This window comes from Carettochelys insculpta, chromosome 2 (genome assembly GCF_033958435.1).
Source record: "Carettochelys insculpta isolate YL-2023 chromosome 2, ASM3395843v1, whole genome shotgun sequence".
Lineage (NCBI taxonomy): Eukaryota > Metazoa > Chordata > Testudines > Carettochelyidae > Carettochelys > Carettochelys insculpta.
The window spans coordinates 19,612,348-19,631,817 of record NC_134138.1 but is presented as its reverse complement, the minus strand read 5'-3'; the positions used below and the strand labels follow the sequence as shown (position 1 = coordinate 19,631,817).

The 19,470-nt window shown below is 37.6% G+C and overlaps 1 protein-coding gene across 7 annotated transcripts in view; it reads left to right on the top strand.

The window, feature by feature from the left end:
• PHF20L1 (PHD finger protein 20 like 1) overlaps positions 1–19,470 on the top strand; it is an 84,825-nt gene that overhangs the window by 13,183 nt on the left and 52,172 nt on the right. For 4 of the 7 annotated variants that reach the window (XM_074986637.1, XM_074986642.1, XM_074986636.1 and 1 more), the window contains exons 3-10: positions 2,420–2,591; positions 3,649–3,733; positions 4,881–4,969; positions 7,783–7,845; positions 11,858–12,065; positions 13,376–13,501; positions 14,758–14,840; positions 18,708–18,960. In XM_074986637.1, the coding sequence (XP_074842738.1) occupies positions 2,420–2,591; positions 3,649–3,733; positions 4,881–4,969; positions 7,783–7,845; positions 11,858–12,065; positions 13,376–13,501; positions 14,758–14,840; positions 18,708–18,960 (1,079 nt within the window). Of the gene's footprint in view, positions 1–2,419; positions 2,592–3,648; positions 3,734–4,880; positions 4,970–7,782; positions 7,846–11,857; positions 12,066–13,375; positions 13,502–14,757; positions 14,847–18,707; positions 18,961–19,470 lie in introns of those variants that run through there. The other 3 variants (XM_074986641.1, XM_074986639.1, XM_074986643.1) reach the window with 2 other exon arrangements.

The window sequence follows — 19,470 nt, the reverse complement described above, 5'->3', positions numbered from 1 at the left end:
AGGGACAGCACATCACAAAATTCCATTAAGATGGCCTTGCCCATACGGAAGTTCTTCACCCACTATGGTTGTCCCAGACCACTAAAATGATGTGATCCCACCAGTGTGTGCTGATTTCATGCTCCAGGAATGGCACTCCACTGTAATTAATGCATGTAATCAATTTCACGGTTCCCTTGATTGTATTCTTGCATGACACGGGAAGTGCAAGTGACAGTGATTTCACTCAGTAGTACTCTTTCCCCATCCCTGCAAAAAGTTTTCTGGCAGTAACAGCATATAAGCTGCTGCTCTTTGAGTTTGAGTCCAGGATGTTGTCTCCTTTTCTGGGAACACCTGTAAGAAGTTGAGCAACAAAAACTGGAGGACAGCAATGAAAACATCTTGCACTGTTGAAACACACACAGGGCTGAGGAATGACAGGAGCTTGGGAGTTGTAGAGCTCTATCTGCTTAGCTAAAGCAACGAGGGGTCCTGTGGCACCTTAAAGACTAACATAAATGTACGAGCATAAGCTTTTGTGGGCAAAGACCCACTTCATCAGATGCAGGGCTGCTTTGATGTGTCTGATCTGGGAATGCTTTCTTCCTTTTCTAGATATCTTCCAGGGACTAGGGAACAATAGGAATCTGGAAAATAGAATTAGGGTAATTGTAAATGAGGTGGGAGTTCTTCACATCCTTCAGTCCTTGTGCAGGTCTGTAGTTGGAGTTTAGATATTGGAAGATCTTAGTTGCTGATGATGAAGAAAAGACAATCAGAAATAAGTACAGAAAAAGTAGGGAACTGAGTGAGACAGGCCCAGGCACATACTGTATTGTCTGTATGCTCCCCCTTGTTGAAAAATAATTTGATAAGTAGCAAGGGAAAAGAAAATCCCTAAACTTCACAGAAGACGTTTTTGGTTTTTGTTTTCTAGTCAGGATTTATTATTGAAAAGTTGCTGGTGGAATTTGAAAAAAAGTTAATAGTCTCTCTTTCAATATCATGTGGCTTAGTGCTTCTGGGTAAGGAAATACAGAGTAGAAATAGAAAATGTCTGCAGCAGCTGCAATCCTTTAATATTGAGGGAACATTTTGTTGTTAGAGAATATAGAGTGTGTTTTCTGCTTTGGAATTAGGTAGGCCTCCTTTCACTGTAACATTTCTTTTTAATAAATGTTTTGGTAATTTCAACCTGGATTTCCAAACTATTAACTTGGGAGGAAATGTCCTAAACTTAAAACATTCACCAGATACTTTTAGAAGGTTCCTTGCTTTCAGCTCTATTTTTTTATTCATTGGTTTTAAAAAGTAGAATTTAGCACATCGATCTTTTATGCCCTTAATGGAACTTAAGTAATTCAATCTAGTTATGTTGATGGTCAGTATACTAGTTATTGCCTTATTTCTACTGAACTAGTGGTTCTCTAAATCCAAAAGAGCCGTTATAAAAACCCCAAACCAACAAACAACACCATCCCCTGTTCCCCCATTGCCAAAACTAAACGATGTTGTGTCCTGCGGTATCTAAATGCAGTACCTAGATCGTTATGTATTCCCATAAATACTATAGATTTAAAAAAAAAGGGAAATCTCTTTGCAAATTGTAATCATTTTGCTTATATATATCCCAAAGTAGAAGATACTTAAAATCCGTGTTAGATCCTAACAACTCCCACCCCCGCCCAAAAAAAAAACAACCTTAGGTGAAGAAGAGTTGTTCTGATTGAGGGCCAGGTGTAGCTGGTTCTATTGATTATATGTAAATTTGAGGGACAAATAGAATCAACAGCCCTTAATTAATGCTCCTGTCCTTTTTTTTAATAAATATGCAATTTAAAAATATACTGAAAAATGGCTGTTCATTACGTAATGGTAGCGACAAAATCAGTGGAACTGATCTGCAAATTAGTCAACAGTTTAAAATCAAAAGGAATGCTCTGTCAACTTCAGTTGTTTGTAATTAAGAGTTTTGATTTGTCTGTAATCAATGAAGCAATTATGTGGAATGTTTATTATGCAGATTAATAATAATGAATTCACTTTTTTAAAATCAAGTTCACCATCCCTGTGTTCCTCCTGGAAAAGAAACAACACATCTCTTCTTGCTTTAATCAACAAAACCTTGAATACAAAGCTAGGCATGAAAGGGCCAACATTTAACCCAAATAAAGCATCCATCTTAACAGTCCCTAGCAAGTAGTGCAAAATCAGATTTAAGGAATTATTTTGTGGTGGTAAGACAGAATGATAACCCAGCTTTAACATATGCAGCGGGGTTTTTGGCTAGCTATTGTTATATCAACAATTTAACAGGCTTACAATTTCTTTCAGATTCAAAACACCAAAGTAGTATATGTTACATGAGTACGTCTTTATGCAAAATGTTCCTGGAAAAAGTTGCACAGTTGAACCTTTTTCTTTTGTTGTTTTTAAGGTATCCATCTCGCATTGAGAAAATAGACTATGAAGAGGGGAAGATGTTGGTTCATTTTGAACGTTGGAGTCATCGCTACGATGAGTGGATTTATTGGGACAGCAATAGATTACGACCCCTGGAACGACCTGCACTAAGGAAGGAAGGACTAAAAGATGATGAAGAATTTGTTGTAAGTAACAAGCTAACTTTTTTATGACTCCTTGGCTACGTCTACACATGCAGCCAACATCGAAATAGTCTATTTCGATGAATAACGTCTACACGTCCTCCAGGGCCAGCAACGTCGATGTTCAACTTCGACGTTGCTCAGCCCAACATCGAAATAGGTGCAGCGAGGGAACGTCTACACGTCAAAGTAGCACACATCGAAATAGGGATGCCAGGCACAGCTGCAGACAGGGTCACAGGGCGGACTCAACAGCAAGCCGCTCCCTTAAAGGGCCCCTCCCAGACACAGTTGCACTAAACAACACAAGATACACAGAGCTGACAACTGGTTGCAGACCCTGTGCCTGCAGCATAGATCCCCAGCTGCCGCAGAAGCAGCCAGAAGCCCTGGGCTAAGGGCTGCTGCCCACGGTGACCATAGAGCCCCGCAGGGGCTGGAGAGAGAGCATCTCTCAACCCCCCAGCTGATGGCCGCCATGGAGGACCCAGCAATTTCGACGTTGCGGGACGCGGATCGTCTACACGGTCCCTACTTCGACGTTGAACGTCGAAGTAGGGCGCTATTCCTATCTCCTCATGAGGTTAGCGACTTCGACGTCTCGCCGCCTAACGTCGAAGTTAACTTCGAAATAGCGCCCGACGCGTGTAGACGCGACGGGCGCTATTTCGAAGTTGGTGCCGCTACTTCGAAGTAGCGTGCACGTGTAGACGCAGCTCTTGTGTAAATAACTGTACTTAGGCTTGGAAGGGTTAGATTTTTATGGGTTAATGTCTGTAAACATCAATTTCACGATGCAAAAACAAACTGATGACAAAATATTTCCATTAATTGTAATCAAAACTTACACATAAACAAAGTAATAAAAATACTGCTTGAGAACTTAAGGATGTTTACTTTGTAAATTCTAATTTGTGTATTTTGAAATGGTGAAGTTGCTAATTTGTGTTTTAACAATTATGAAGGTTTAACTTTTTGGTATTGCTAAGCTATACAATTCAACCTTGTTTAGGAAGAGTTTGCAGAGCAAGATATTAACAATTAAAATTGTTTAAATTAGGATTTTAAAGCTGGAGAAGAGGTGCTGGCTCGTTGGACGGACTGTCGATATTATCCTGCCAAGATTGAAGCAATTAACAAGGAAGGTATGTGTATGTATATTCAATGCATCTATAAGTACTTCTGTTTATTTGCCAAGAGCACTGCCATAATCCATTTAAAATCAAAATCTGTTTACATAGAGTTTTATTCAATGGTTTATCAGAAGAGGAAAGGATTTGATTTAGTGTTTACCATCTTCTATTGCTGAGAAATTAAAAATCTCCTCCTATCAGTTGTAATGTAGCTTTGATTTATAGTAGTTGGAAGAGCACCCTTGCCTCAATATTATAGACCCCTTCGTAAAACTCTTGGCTTGCATTAACATTTATATCCTTAGCGTACCTCAATTCTTTTACAAATATTCCAGATCTCACTTTTCATCTTAGGTGATCGGTGAACTAAGATAAAGTAAATGCAGTATTAAAAGGAAAATGCCAGCTAGCTTAGGCACAAAGTTTAAAGTAGTTTGTTGTCAATAAACTTAGAATAAAAGCACTGCTTTGCTTTTATTTAAAAGCTAATGCAAATTGGTTTTGTATGTGGGTTTAACTGTACTGATAACATGGCATCATTTATGTAATAAGCTGGAAACGTATAAACAATATGAAGCATTACTTATTGTCCAAGCTGTGAGAAATGTGTCATGTAAGCATAAAAAGTAGGTTTTACAGTTTTAAATCAACTGTCCAAGGTCCTGAAATCACAAAAACTTTGGGCTTGTTTACACTACCACCTTACTTCAAAGGAAGAATGGTAATTGGGGTGTTGAGAGTTTACTAATGAAGTGCTGCCATGCATAGGCAACACTTCATTAAGCAAATTCCCCCCTGCAGCAACTTCGAAGTTTTAAACTTCGAAGTACCGGCACGTGTCTAGCCGTGGCTCACCCACTGGTACTTCGAAGTCCCCTTACTCCTCATGTCATAGACCTCAACACTGAGTTTTTCATTGTGAATAAAGGGATTTTTTAAATGCTTCTGTCTTGTGTCCCTTTTAATCTTATGCTTTAAGGAGGATTTGGAACTGTAACTATAAAGGAACGATTTTTAATTAGTATTTTCAGAGCCAAAGCGCTTACTGATGTCAGATGCAGAACTGGCTCTGAAATGATTGTATTTGTAACATTTTGCGGAAGCCCTGAGGAAGCTATGTTTCTAATAACTCACAGTGATTGCATCAATCCTATTTTAGGAACCTTCACAGTACAGTTCTATGATGGTGTTATTCGATGTCTAAAAAGAATGCATATCAAATCTATGCCTGAGGATGCCAAAGGACAGGTGAGGATATTAGGCGTCTTTTCTTGCTTGTTTCTGTTGACTACTGAATAGGTCATGTGGGATTAACAGTGGCCTGAGAACAAATTATCTGCTGAATGCCCCATGGAGGAATGGTCATTTAACACATGTGATTTTAAACTTGCTTCTGCCTTCTCTTTAGATACCTCAATACATTGGTTCACCAATTCTTACCTTCTGGGGATGCCCTAGCATGCACTGTGCTATTGATATCATCTGAATCATGAAACTTCTGGGTGCAGTATGTTCTCCTCACTGGCTCATTTGTTCCCTGACCATTCTATTTCTAATGGTCCCAATTCAGGACCACAGCAGGGCTAACAGATTGTTTTCTCCTTGGTGTTTATGGCCATTTAGAAGAAGTGTTAGTCCATCAGAGGGCTACTACTGGTGGATTTGTTATAATGTCAGATTTCTGCCACTTTCTTATGTTAATTCACAGTTGGTTCTTATTTTTTTTTCTTTCCTGATGCCAGCCCTTTTGCAGGTGGGCAGTAACTCCTTTATATGTGATAGTCTCAGTGGTATCACAGAAGTGAGTAGCACCCAACTAGTAAGGAAGGCAGATTGTGAGATACAGTGATACAATCTAAGATCCATAACTTAAGAGTTTTGTCCAGTCTCTGAGTTGTCTGAAATCTGCTTTGAGCAATGACCCTTTTAGAATGATTGTTCTGGTAATGAGATATTGTAGCTAATTTAAAAAAACCAAAGTAATTGCCTATTGAAACATACTAGAAGAAGCTAGTAAATTGGTAAAATGCTAATAGACCTAGTTTTTCAAGAAATTTTTCTTTTACTTGGAAGAACAGAATTTAAATGTCTAATCTACTCTGGAAAATTACTTATAAAAGTGAATTAGTTACTGGATTTGGTTTTATGTGAATACTTCCAAATGGAGAAATGAGAAGGCCTTCGAAATAATGTGTGATTGCTTCTATGTGAATGATAGCTTTACTCCATTATGTGACAGTTGTGCAAAGCGTGGTAGAACTTTGGAGGACAGAAATGGATTGTTTTGGGCATCTTCAGACTTAATCCTTTTTTTAAAAAAAATAGCTAAGCACAGAAATCCATATTTTCATTATTTTGAGCCTTTGCTGCATGTTTATGTGCATTCACATGATTTTACAAATAGGAAACGTAAGTCAAGAAGGTTGCAATTTGAATAAAAAGGAGTAGTCAGTTCAGATTAGAGTTCAGAAGTTCCTTGCTCTCCGTTCTGCGCTTGTGCAACTCAGTCATGTTATTCACTGCAGTACTGAAATACTACTCTGTAGCTAAAGTCCCCTGTGGCTTTTCACAGTGCAACATGCTCAGCTGAGGCAACCAGTCAGTAACTGGGATGAAGTCTATAGGCATGCTAATACCATAGATGGTAGCCCCAGTAGGACTTTTATAATCGCGATATATTATTTTGGTTTTCTTCAAATATTCAGACACTAGTGGTATTGAATTTTATGTTGGTAAGGACAAACCTGAGTGGTTAAGAATTGAGGTCTTTAGGAAGAATGACTGGCACAAACTTGTATTTTTGGTAATTAATTTTGATTTCTAGACAGCCTAGAAAATGGTCAGGTATAAAATGAAAGACATGAAAAAACTTGACATTTGGAAGTCCTCAAAACTGGAGGTAGGTCCCAAAGCAGGCTCTGGGTTTCATTATTTAAGTAGTAGTATAAGTGTTGGATAGAAGACTAGGTAAACATATTATGCTATGGCAAAAATACTCCATCTTTATTTAAAAAGGATTTGTTTTGCCAAAATAAATATACATCTTAATATTAGTTTGAAGGTCAAAGTTATCTAAAATTAAAGTTTCATTTCAAACTAAAACAGTTTTTGCACTAAAAGAAGGCAGTTGCCAGGACTTATTGGACAAGCATATGGTTTTGTGCAATTTTTTTTTCTGCCAAAGAATACCTCTCCCTGCCCAAAACCACACAATTTGATATGAAAGTCATGCATCAGATGAACCTATAATACTGTTTGTTAAATTCAGACCCAGAACATTTTTCCTTTTGGGATTACTCCCCTTTTCTAATCTCTCCCTGCAAAAAACCCCCAAAAAAGTACATAGAAACGCCACATTGAGACTGCTGGCATTTATATTTAAAATTGTATTAATTCTAAAATAAGAAGGTATTAACATGCAACATTTTTTCTGATAATGTTGAATGTGCACAAAACTAATTCCTTCCTTATTGTGCAAACTGACCTGAGCGTTACAAGGGCAGCATTTTCATATTTTTAATTCACTAAAAGTTGATTAAAAATTCATTTTCTAGCACCTTTAAAATAGTAAATTCATATAAAATACAATATTCATTAACATTTTTGTATATGGGGCTTTCTGCTCCCTTTGTTTTTGTTTTTGTATGTATCTAAAAACAATGCATGAGTGTTTCAGGTGACCATCAGAACAGTGAAAGTGGTTTTACCCAATGTACTGAGAAATGCACAGATTAAGGACATTTATACCATAGAACTTGGAACATTCGAAGTACATTTTTAATACTACAGTATTTGTGTGTATTCAGAATTTTCATCTGTGAGGGTGGAAAGGCAAAAACTATACAAACATTTTTGTATTCTTATTTATAAGGAAACTACAGACCAGGTTCCTGCTTGGACTAGCTGCATTTTAAAGTTTGGAGAGAAATGCATCTGAAGTGGGGAAGAGAAGAAATGGAAAAGGGAGAGAATGAAAACTGCCCTTGGGGAGCACTTACAATAATTCAGATAACTTATTTGTTCTGTTTCATGTTTCTTTGTTTTATCTTCAATATAATTAGGCGTGCGAGAGGGAGCAGATAGCGCCGGAGCTGAGATTAGTGACGGAAATCGAACCAAAAGAAGTGAGTTTTGAGGAGGGATTTTAAGGAGAGGGAGGGAACTTGTTACATAGGAAGAGGAAGCTGAGGAAAACAGGCACAGTTGGGCGAGAGACAATGGAAGAGGACACGAGAAAACAAACTGAGCTGTAGGTGGGGCAGTGTTGTACCAGGTGTTGAACAGGGGCCAGGAATCTAGTCTTGATTTAGAAAATGTGTGTGCGTGTGCATGGGCTTGCGTGTGTGAGAGAGGTGATGTGTTAGGAGTGGCAGAAGAGAAAGACAACTGCAGCATTTTGGATAGAGAAGTGAAGAGGTAGTTGTGACAGCTGAAGAGATAGTTAGCAAGACACAAGTCCAGGTGTTGGCAGAAGGGATGGGTTTTAGAAATGCTACTGCTTTTTGCCTTCCCACTGTTGCAGTTATAAAATTATAAACTTAATTGTATTAAAATACAATTGTTCTAGTCAATCAGTGTATAGGAATGCTGGACAGTTCCTGTTAACTTATTTCTTCATTAATCAGTTTCCTGAAGTTTGACTTGGTTGGTCTGACTTTTTTAAAGATTATGTGATTTTTCTCTGTAGCCCTGAGCTCTAGCAAGGGCCATTTGTAACCAGGTAGAGTGCAGCAGTTTCCTTAATAAGCTGTTACGGAAATCTTTTTGCTTGACTTTTGTCAGAATCCCATCCATGTGTCCAAAACTGGAATTGTTGCTTTATATTCTGACTGCTTCTTATTACTCTGTTTCATCATATAGCCATGTATGCAGCTTAATTTAAAAAGGTGTTTATAGGAGAGTAGCAGGTGAAAGGCTTACTTTCTTTCTTAAGGGGTGGGGGAACATCCAGCAGGAGGAAATACAGGGTGTAGGGAGGTTATTTGGTGTGAACATTGTGATTCAGAATTGGAGACTGCCATGTTGATTACAGTTTGATCATAGGAAATTCTGAGGTCAGTCACTAGTCAAAACAAAGGGATTTATAATAGTTAATTTAGAGCCCTCTAGAAGAAAGGGATGAACTTATTTCAGGTGAACTGTGCTTGAAATTGCTCCGTTGTGACTTGGTAATACCTGAATCCTGGGCTGTGTGTAAACAGCGCATTCCAAAAAAGATGCTCTTGGTGATGAGATTACAGTTGTTTCAGTGGCAGGTTACTGAGAATCTGTTTGCATCTGTGCTGGCTGTTAGGTTAGAAACCTGGTATGACTCCCATCTTTTTTCTTCATCTTTTATTCTTCTTTATATGAGTTTTCTAAAGGGTTGTAATAAACTATTTGCTATTATTTGAAGATGGTTTATTTTGGAACAGAAATTTTGGTGCTTATCAAGAGAAGAATATATCCCTTAGTTTCTTAAACATGAAATGATCTCAACCAAAATAAAAATAGGTTTTCAAAGTCTCTAATCAGTTTCCTTCATTGTGTATTACATTCTTTAAACACTAAAACAAAACAGTATAAATAGGACATGTCTTGTCTCTGTATTTTCCTATCATGGCTTCTGGTCATACAGCGTCCATGTGGTTCCTCCTTACCTGCATTTCCAAAACATTGTATGGCACTGGGCATAAAAAAGCTTGTGCACCATTTTGGGGATAGGTAGAAACCAAGACCAAATCACCTTCCTTTCATGGTGGCACTTTAGTATGGAAATATAAATCCCATCAAGGTCAGGCTTTCAACACCAACATTAACATGCCACTGGCTGGCTCAGTTGGACCCCTAGCTTATGGATGTCACTGGGGCAGTGTCATCTCTGGGGTCCCAAAGGATCCAGCACATGAATCCTGTAGTCTTATTTATATTCAGTGTTTTTTTTATACTGGTATGTGCTGGTACTGAGTTTCGGAACCTCGGCAGCCCCAACCATGGCATTAGCTGAGGGGGTGGGGAACTGTCTGAGTACCACCTCTTCTTTCTTCCTTTTCCTTTTTTTTCTACCCCCCACCACCCATTTGTATATCAACTTGTTGACCTAAATTGCACTAAATACAAGTTTAAATATAAATTACAAAAGGGTGACTGTCAAGTATCATCTAGATCTGTTGTATTATATAATTTTGTGGCTTACTTCTGGGGGGGGAACCTTGCTTACTATTGTGTTGAAACTATCACTATCACTAATTTAAATGACAAATATTTTTATAACATCTGTCCCTTTTGCTGTTTTTTCTGGGTTGTGTGTATTGAATTGTAAGCTCTTTGGCACTAGACTGTTCTTTTCTTTCCCATCTGTCAAGTATCATCTAGATCTGTTGTATTATATAATTTTGTGGCTTACTTCCGGGGGGGGAACCTTGCTTACTATTGTGTTGAAACTATCACTATCACTAATTTAAATGACAAATATTTTTATAACATCTGTCCCTTTTGCTGTTTTTTTCTGGGTTGTGTGTATTGAATTGTAAGCTCTTTGGCACTAGACTTTTCTTTTCTTTCCCATCTGTCAAGTATCATCTAGATCTGTTGTATTATATAATTTTGTGGCTTACTTCCGGGGGGGGAACCTTGCTTACTATTGTGTTGAAACTATCACTGTCACAAAATGTGTGGCTTATTACACAGTGGAAATACATATTCAGTGCAAGATGGTGGTAGAAATATGTATTAAAGCTTGGAGTGTATGAGGAAGGGATAAAGAATAATTCATGAGAAAGGTCTAAGCTTAAGGTATGTCCTCAGGATGTCTCGAAGCGGTCACAGAAAATAGAAAAAGTCTACTGAACGGTAATTGTAAGAAGTTGCAGAGGTATTGGGTAGAAAAAGGTGTTGTATGTAAAGAAAACAGAAAGGCTGGGCTTGCTTAGAAAGAAATGAAATATGATTGGAAGAGTGAAGGCCAGTCAGGTGCCTTTTTTTAAAGGCATGTTATGATACAGTAACAGGGCAACAATCCATATTAAATTCAGCACATTTAAAATGAATTAAAAGAAAGATTTTATTACTTACTGATGGCTTTCCCCATGAAACAGAACAAAATGTAGTCTTTGCTCTTAGGGTCTTCTAACACGTTCCTCTCTCTGTCTCTGTGTCTCTCTCTCTCTGTCTCTCTCTTCCCCTCACACACACACACACACACACACACACACACACTACAATTAAACATGACATGATCAGTACTGATATAAAATATTTGAGATCAATTGTCACGTGGTCAAATCTTCCAAAAAGTATGAAAATGTATTGAGTTGCTCAATACAATAGTTATTTTATATCACATTTTCTGTGGGAAAAAACTGCTGCAAAGTGTCAAGAGAAATGGCATACGTAGGGCGGTAGAGTTTGTCAGGTGGTTAGAAGAGGGAACTGGGGTCAAGACACACAGGTTCTGCTACTGCTTACTGTGTGGTGAAGAGAATCACTTGAGTTCCCTGTGTGCCATTTTACTCATCTGTAAAATGGATATTAATCTTTTCCTACCATGAAAGTGGATTGTGACACATAATTGCTGTTTATACAGCCGTTTAGGATTATTGGATGAAACTTCAAAATTTAATACTATATGAATAGTATTTGCAATTACTTTAGAAATTGTTGTACCAAAGTTACCATTGCTTCAGGTCATTACCCTTTCCTTGGATTAGGTTAGAAAGAATTTTCTTGCCCATGGATTTTGTAGCTTGATAGACATGTATGGGATACAGAGGGACTGGTCTTCCATTTGAAATAGCTAAGTTAGCATAGGCCACAGATAGAGACAGGATAATGGCACTAAAGGTCTAGTTGTCTGTTCAAATCTGATAGTTCCTGTATTTCTGTAAATCTAGTAGCATACCGATTAGTTATTAGGGCACAAGCGTGCTTGATAGGCTAATCATAGGAAGTGGTTTCCATATGCAGGGCTTTTTTAATTCATGAGTTAGATTCTAGTTACAGTATGTAGGCAGTTTGGGAAATGCATTTTACTGAATCGTGGATAATCATAAAATTAAACATAAAAATATTTGACTATTTCAGTATTTGTTAATGTATTCTGTTTGAATGCCACAAATAGCTACTAATGTTGCTCCCCCTTTGTTTTCTTTTTTGGAGGATTGGATTGCTTTGGTCAAAGCTGCTGCGGCAGCAGCAGCCAAGAACAAAGTAGGAAGTAAACCTCGGACCAGTGCAAACAGCAATAAAGATAAAGAGGAGAGAAAATGGTTTAAACTACCCTCAAAAAAGGAAGAAACCTCAACTTCTGCAATCATACAGGAAGTCCAGAAAAAAGAAGAGCAGTCTACATCTAGTGAAACATTTGGTACAAAACGTATTCTAGTGCTTATTCTTCTAAAGGCTACAAATGCTGTTTTGTTTTGGTTTTTTTCCTGCCTGTCCAGTGACTCTTGGCCTCAGAATCTCTTTTGTTCTTTTTGTAAAATGGTACGGCCAGTGGCTCGAGACTAGAGGAAGGTGGTATTTGTATCATAGTAGACTTCACTACTGAGATCTGGAACAGTGTTAATCACTTAGATTTATGTACAAATTTCTGCTCCCAAATTGTCTCTGCAGGGGTTAGTATTTTTGTAGATCTTATTTCATTTTCCTTAATATTTTTTAAACTAACATGCTAAAGATTCGTTTTTTATAATGGAAACTTCTAGATATTTTTGAAGGCAATGTAATATGTATGCCTCCATTTTTAGGGGCTTGTGACAGGTAAGGCTGGGAGGTAGGCGGGGGTGAGAACAAGAGGGTAGAGCAGGGCTGGCAAACAAGCAGAGTCGGAGCAGCTAGGGAGGAAGCTGCCCTGGGTCAGTTGGGGACAGCTGGTCCCACTTAAAACTGCCTTTAAAAAAAACCTTTTGCCCAGTGGGAGAGGAGGTGATAAAGGAGAGCATAGGAGGTGGGTGGAGAGAAGCAAGGGGGATCTTCCAGAAACAGCAGAGGAGGGGCGGAGCAGCGGCAGCAAGAGGCTAAGGCCCCTGTCCAGGCAGCCCTGGGATTCGACGTGAGGCCAGAATGGACTGATCACATACGGGGAGCCAATCCAGGAGTGGGGAATGAGCTCCTGCTGCTGCTGCCGCCGTCACCACTACCTGGAGGAGGTATGGGGAGAATTGTCTGGGGAAGTGTCCAAGGGAGAAGAGCTGCAGTGTCCATGGCGAGGGGAGCCCTTCCCTACCAGTAGCAGACACAGAGTCCCTGGGCCAGAACCTGGAACGAGTGGGTTCCGCCCGCCCCCTCCCCCATCTCAAGAAGGGCAACAGCATCCTGACTGGAGCTAGTGGACTGAACAGAGGCCTGGAGCCCAGGAACAAGGTTTGCCTTACCACAGGGCTGTATGGATTTTACCTCTGAACCAGTAAATTCTGATGTTCACTACACTGTAGTTAATATCTGTCATTTTATAACTTGTAGAATTGCGTTTAAAATTCCAAGATAACTTCTGTTTAGTATTTTTATGCATACTGTAATTGTAAGCCTTTAAAGGGCCAGTTGTGGCACATAAAAGCCTATTAATTCATCTTAAAAATGAATTTTGCTTTGGACATTTTACAGTTGATAAGAAATGTTTATGAAATGTGAACTTGTAGATGAACTCTTCCACGTCTGTTCTGTTGAAAATAGGTTTCCCAGTAGTGGATGTTCCAAAGATGGCGTTTGTGAGGGCAGAGAGTGCATTATCACACAAGAGGAAGAGTAATCTAGGCAACTCATTTCAGGCAAAGAGAGCTCGTCTTAACAAGATCACTGGTAAATTAACTTTTTATTGAGAAAATCGTTGTTTTTATTATAGCCAAATGTTTACGTTTGTTCATAGAATGCTATAGTGTATCAGTACATGTCTGTTTATTATACTAATATTTAGCAGTTGTTGTTTTTGAGGTTCTCAGAGCACTTAACAAAGAGTAATAAAGCCAGCCTAGTTCCAGGATTTTGACGAGGTCTAAGATTTGATCTGTGTCTTCACTACAGCGTCCTTATAATTTTATCATTCTGAATAAATCTGTTCCTGGAACAAGTGTCTTCATTAGTTTGACACCCGCTTTTATCTCCTATGCAATTCCCTGCATTGTTTGGGGAAGGGTATCTACATGGGCTCTGGATGTTACATGCACTAAATGATGGCTAGTAGATCAGCGGAGTAACATTACCACTGGCTTTGGAGATAACCAAACGTTCTGTCTCAGTTTCTTATGAAGTAATGGCGGTTGCATTGCTGGAAGGAGACTGGAGGTTTGTCTACACAGCAGCCTTATTTTGAAATAAGCGATTTCAGAAGAACTTATTTTGAAATAATGCTGCTAAATACAAATGTATTTGAAATACAGCATCATTTACAGAGGAAATGCTCAGAACTGTCATTTATATTCAAATTTGACACATTAACACGTGGTTTGAACTGGAACAGCAATTACCTGGCCCATTATAAGGACTCTTACATACTTTGTTTTATCTAACACTTAACTTCCCCACCCTCCACCCCCTTGTGCTGCCGCTCTGCTCCTCTGATTTGACAACCTTGACAACAATTTTTGGACCTCTGTGCTTTATATGTTGAGATTGTTCTTGTATGGCTACGGTCTGAAGAAGTGGGTCTGTCCCACGCAAACTCATCACCTAATAAATTATTTTGTTAGTCTTTAAAGTGCTGCATGACTGCTTGTTTGTTTTAATTTGTAATTGTAGGCCTGTTTTTGAAGCAAAACTACTTTGGGATCGAGGATTGTGGCAATACAATGAGGGGCACCTTTTCCTTCTTTGGTGGTGGAATTGGAGTGATTAGTGCTAATTCTTATTTATAATACAGGGCCTCTAAATTGTAGTCCAGGCCTCATATGTTTTGCTTTTTATTTAAAAGACTCTGTACAAGAGGGTTTCAGAATGCATCTTGATACATGAAAATGTTTTTCCCCACTTAATCTTTTTTATAAATCCTCATAATAGCAAACTGTAAAATCAAAATCCAGTCTGTTCTAAATAAAAATCTCTGTGCAACTTTTCTTAAGGTTTGCTGGCATCCAAAGCCGTTGTTGCAGATGGCGCTGAAAAAAAGGAAGGCAACAAAGAAACAGCTCCAGTCCTGGAGCAGGTATGAAATAGTAGCATTAGATTGTTTTGCAAGGTTTCTACTGGAGTGTACCATGGAGATAGAGTATTCATGAAAAAATCATCCCCTCAGAAATAGTAATAGGGAACTAAATGTTTGCTTGTATGTTTACATGGCTGCATAACCAGAAGAATACAAGTAAATTGACATAAATCACAGTGTTAACTTTAATTTTCGTAAATGAGTTACTGTCTTCAAGGAATCAAAGGCTTGGAAGCAGCAGTTTTAGAGTTTTATAGCTGGAACCTTGCCCGCAGTTGGCTAAGAAAAAGACCCTTACACAAATTTAGTTTGTGGTTTGAAGCAGGGTTTTTTTGTCTCCAGTAAAACTTCTTTTGCCAGAAGTTTCTTTTCTATTGTAAGAATTGGTGTTGTACACTGTGTTTTATGAACTGTTCAATGAGCCATAAGTTTTGCTAAGATGTGTATATTTTAATACATACAAAAAAGAAACTTTTACTATTAATGGTAGGGATCTGCTTTAAAACCACTTACTTGAAAAATTGAAGGTTGGCTCTGTCCCTGGCTCCATTGCATTATGTTCAGGTATTACTTGAGTCGCAGTTGTTCATGGTCTCGCATGCTAAAAGGGCTGATTACCTAAGCACAGTAAGGCAAGCTAAGGATGAAGTGGCACCCTTAGCTCTTGATATGTTTGCTTTTGTTGACTTAAATAAGATCCTTAATATAGTTTTAATATGGCTTTTTGTATTAATTCTCATTTTTCTTTAACAATTTGTTTTAAACAAACCATCTAAAAAGAGCACTTCCTTTCTTTGTAAGCCCCACCACACTCTTAAAACTCTTCCTACCCCAAACTTGGGTACAAAGTTGCTCATAACTCGTTCCTTAGTCCTGATTATGTAGTGGCCTTGCTATGGGTTTTCCATTGACATTATATTAGATCTGAGAGTTTCATAAATCATGGTTGCTGTCAGTGGAAAGCTATGGTCTGGTTTTTAATGCTGCCACTATAATGAGATATTATGGTGTCAGTAGATTGACTCATATTGTGCATAATGGTTTATGATATATTGACATATTCCACTTCCCAAATTTTTACATATTAAAGATGCTATAATTTCTTTGACTTTTTGTATGATACTTTCAGTGTAAAATGTCTGAAAGCATGACATTTCTGGAAGAATCATTGCACTGTAAATCTTACAGTGCAGAATTCCATTGAAATTCATGGGATTTTGCCATTTACCAAGACTGTATACAACAGTCTAGATTACAGTGCATATTTAAAAGAAAATTCTGAATAGTAACTTCTTGGTCTAAAATAACTTGGCTGGTTCTATTTTTACTTCTGTTGATTAGAAAGAACAAAAAATCCAGAAGGCATTGTCAAAATTCACTGACTTATTGTCTGCAAGTAACTTTTGAAAGTATTTATTTTAGTTGTGAGTTCTTAATAAAACGCCAAAGCCCAACAAATGTACTAATTCTTCCCTTCTAACTGAAAAGAAAAACAAATAACGAAATCGTATTGACTCTGATTAAGTGAGGGGGAGGGAGAAGAGGAATGTGTGAGCTCAGTTTTTCCCTACGTTTCAGTTCAAATATAAATTAAAATGACTGAGTTAGAAACCCCTAAAATGGCAAAACTGACAGACCTTAAATACAAAAGTACTGTTTGCTACCACTGTAATACTGATTGGGTAAAATATCACGTACAGGTTGAAACTCTCTAGTCTAGCACTCTCTTGTTCGGCAATATCCACTGTCTGGCATGATTTTAGTTAGTTGGATATCTGTTTATCATGGGTGTGGCCTGGTTTCCCATAGTCCCATAAAGTTTGTTTACAGCCACCTGTCCTGGTTCTCAGTGTTCTGTGCTGTTATTTAGCTCTAATTTACAAATAAATGTCTTCAAAGAGCTCAGTGAGCAGTGGAAGGGTTGTTTATGTGGCTAGACAGTATTGACCTCCAATGGTTTTAACAAATTCTCTCATTCAACACTGGTCAGTTCCCAAGGGTCCCAGATTGGAGAGCTTCAACCTGCAACATGTTTTTAAATAATATACTACAGGATGTAGTAATTCAAGCCAACAGCCAAAAACATACTGTGCTGGTGAAATCATATTTATAACTTTTAAAAAAAATTTACAGCTGTCTTAAACCTGGAAACCTCAGACTATTAGAGGTAGATTCAGTAGTTTAAGTGTATTACGATTATGTAATGTTGTATTTCCTTTGAGCAAGACCTGCTTAGATGAATAACTTTAATATATTAAAGTTCTTCAGTGTTCCTTTGTCCTTGTTGAGAGGTTGAGCACCTTATTAAATATTAATTTAATTTTAAAATCTTGTTTAAATAACTTTGTAATTTGAAAGTAATGGATGCTGTAGTAATGTCTTTCACATATGTGAAGATGAAAAATAAAATTGTTTATTTACAAGTTATGGCTCTAATTAATTTCTGGTAATCACTTTTGTAATCAGCATAGTTGTACTCTATGGTTCATGGAATATTTTATTTAAATGAAAAAACTGCACTTAAATCATGTATATAAAGAGCTAATTCAAGAATAAAACTGGGGATAACTGAATGTGACACTTTGCATCGGAATATCGCATGATACTTCCAGCCTACCATTTATACAGTGTGCAAGTGTGCCATTTTTTAAGTATGTAGCATATGCTCATTTGTTTATGTTTCCACTGGAACTTGCATCTCCTGTGTTTTGGTGGAAAAGAGTTCCTGTTCAATACCAAAAATGTAGTTTTTTGGAGTATGGAGGTTTGGAAACTGGGAAATGCCCCCAAATCGTCAGTGGTGTGAAATCTTTATTTGGAGAATAGATACAGTTTTGTTAGCTAACAATACTGCAGTGCATATTTAACTGGACAACAGGTGGAACAAATGTGAGGTTATGCCTTCAAACTGCCAGCAATGGGCAAGTACTAACACTGTTACAGATTACTCAGCTCATAGCAGAACTTCTTTCTAGCAAAAAAGGTAAAATGCTAATTGCTGTAAATTCAGATGAATTGTTATTAAATATTTCAGTAGATGCATTGAAATGAAGAGTGAAAACTTCCAGCTTTAGAATATGCAGCATATTTTTCTTTTCAAAAAGTGTTCAACTTACATTTTCTCTGCCTGGGTGTTTTTTACAGTTAGCAATCTGTTTAACCCTGTGGTGCTAGAAGTTGTGATTTCATGAAATGTTAACACAAGCAATTGGTGAAATCCAGACTCCCAGCACTGAATGGGGTTGTGCTCAAATTTCACTATTGTTGTTCTAGGACTTCCCTGAAAGGGGCACTGTCAACCTTTTCAGGTCCTTCATGAAAATTGAAGTAAATTTGTGAAAAACAATATCTAACTTGTAAATTAATGACTGCCAAACTGGACTTCTATTTTGTGGTGTGATCACAATAAAGCTAGCTTATCTACTTCCCATTCTGGTAAATAGCAACAATGTTCTTTAAGTCATTCTTTATTATTGTTGAAATCACTGGTAATGATGAGATAATGTGAGAGAGATGGACATGAAAAGGATTGGATTGTATTAGGAATGCAGCAAAGTGCACTATTTGTCTAATGGAGTTCAAATGGTGAGAGCAAATAATGTTTTAAAGCTTTTTTGAGGGTATTATAAGCAATGAGAAATGAAGAGCAACTTAAGGATGAAGGTTATTGGCAGTGTCCCTTTAAAAACAGATCGCTGCACTTCTACGCTGATACATTTGAATCTGTTTTCCATTTGTACTGGAAATGTTAAATGTTGCTTTAAAATGTTTTTGAAGACTAAAGATGCTTTAAAAAGATCAAAGTAGAATACAAGAACCACAATGAAGAAACTGAAATAAAAGTATCAATTTCTTATATTTATCCAGGAGATTTCACCTAAACCTCAAAGTCAGAAAAAAAATGAAGCTGATATTAGCAGTGCTGCCAACACTCAGAAACCTGCACTGTTACCCTCAACTTTGTCTTCAGGAAAGGCGTGCAGCAAGAAATGCAAACAAGAATCTGGAGATTCTTCTGGGTGTATAAAGCCCCTTAAATCACCACTTTCCCCAGAGTTAATACAAGTCGAGGATTTGACGCTGGTCTCTCAGCTTCCTTCTTCTGTGATAAATAAAACTAGTGAGCACAGACATTTTAAAAAATACAATAATTTCTTATAGCTATAAGAAGTATACAGAAAAATAACTGATTGTAAATTAATGTTGCTTTTTAAAGTGAATCGGCTTTTAAAAAATCAAACGTAAGTGGGCACATTAGGGATAGCTCAAACTTATAAAAAGTGAAGTCACATATTGCAGTATATGAATTATGGTGCAAGTAATAGTGGCATTACTATGGTTGAAGAAAGTTGTGGCTTTTAATGATTTAAGTTCCACTGTGTAAATCTCATACTAACAATAATAGTGATAAAGGAGAAGGCAACCACCTCTACTTAAAGGGCCTGATTCATTAAAAATATGGTATATTTTCTTGTGGATCTTTCTTTTCCATCATTGAGGAGCTTTCTTTGCCTTTAGTGGACTGTACTGCTTTACCTGTTCACTGTACTGTCCTTTACATTGCATAATATTTCCGCTAAATGTGCTATGAGAGGAAAGTTGTCCTGTGTAGGGTGTAAACATCTTACTA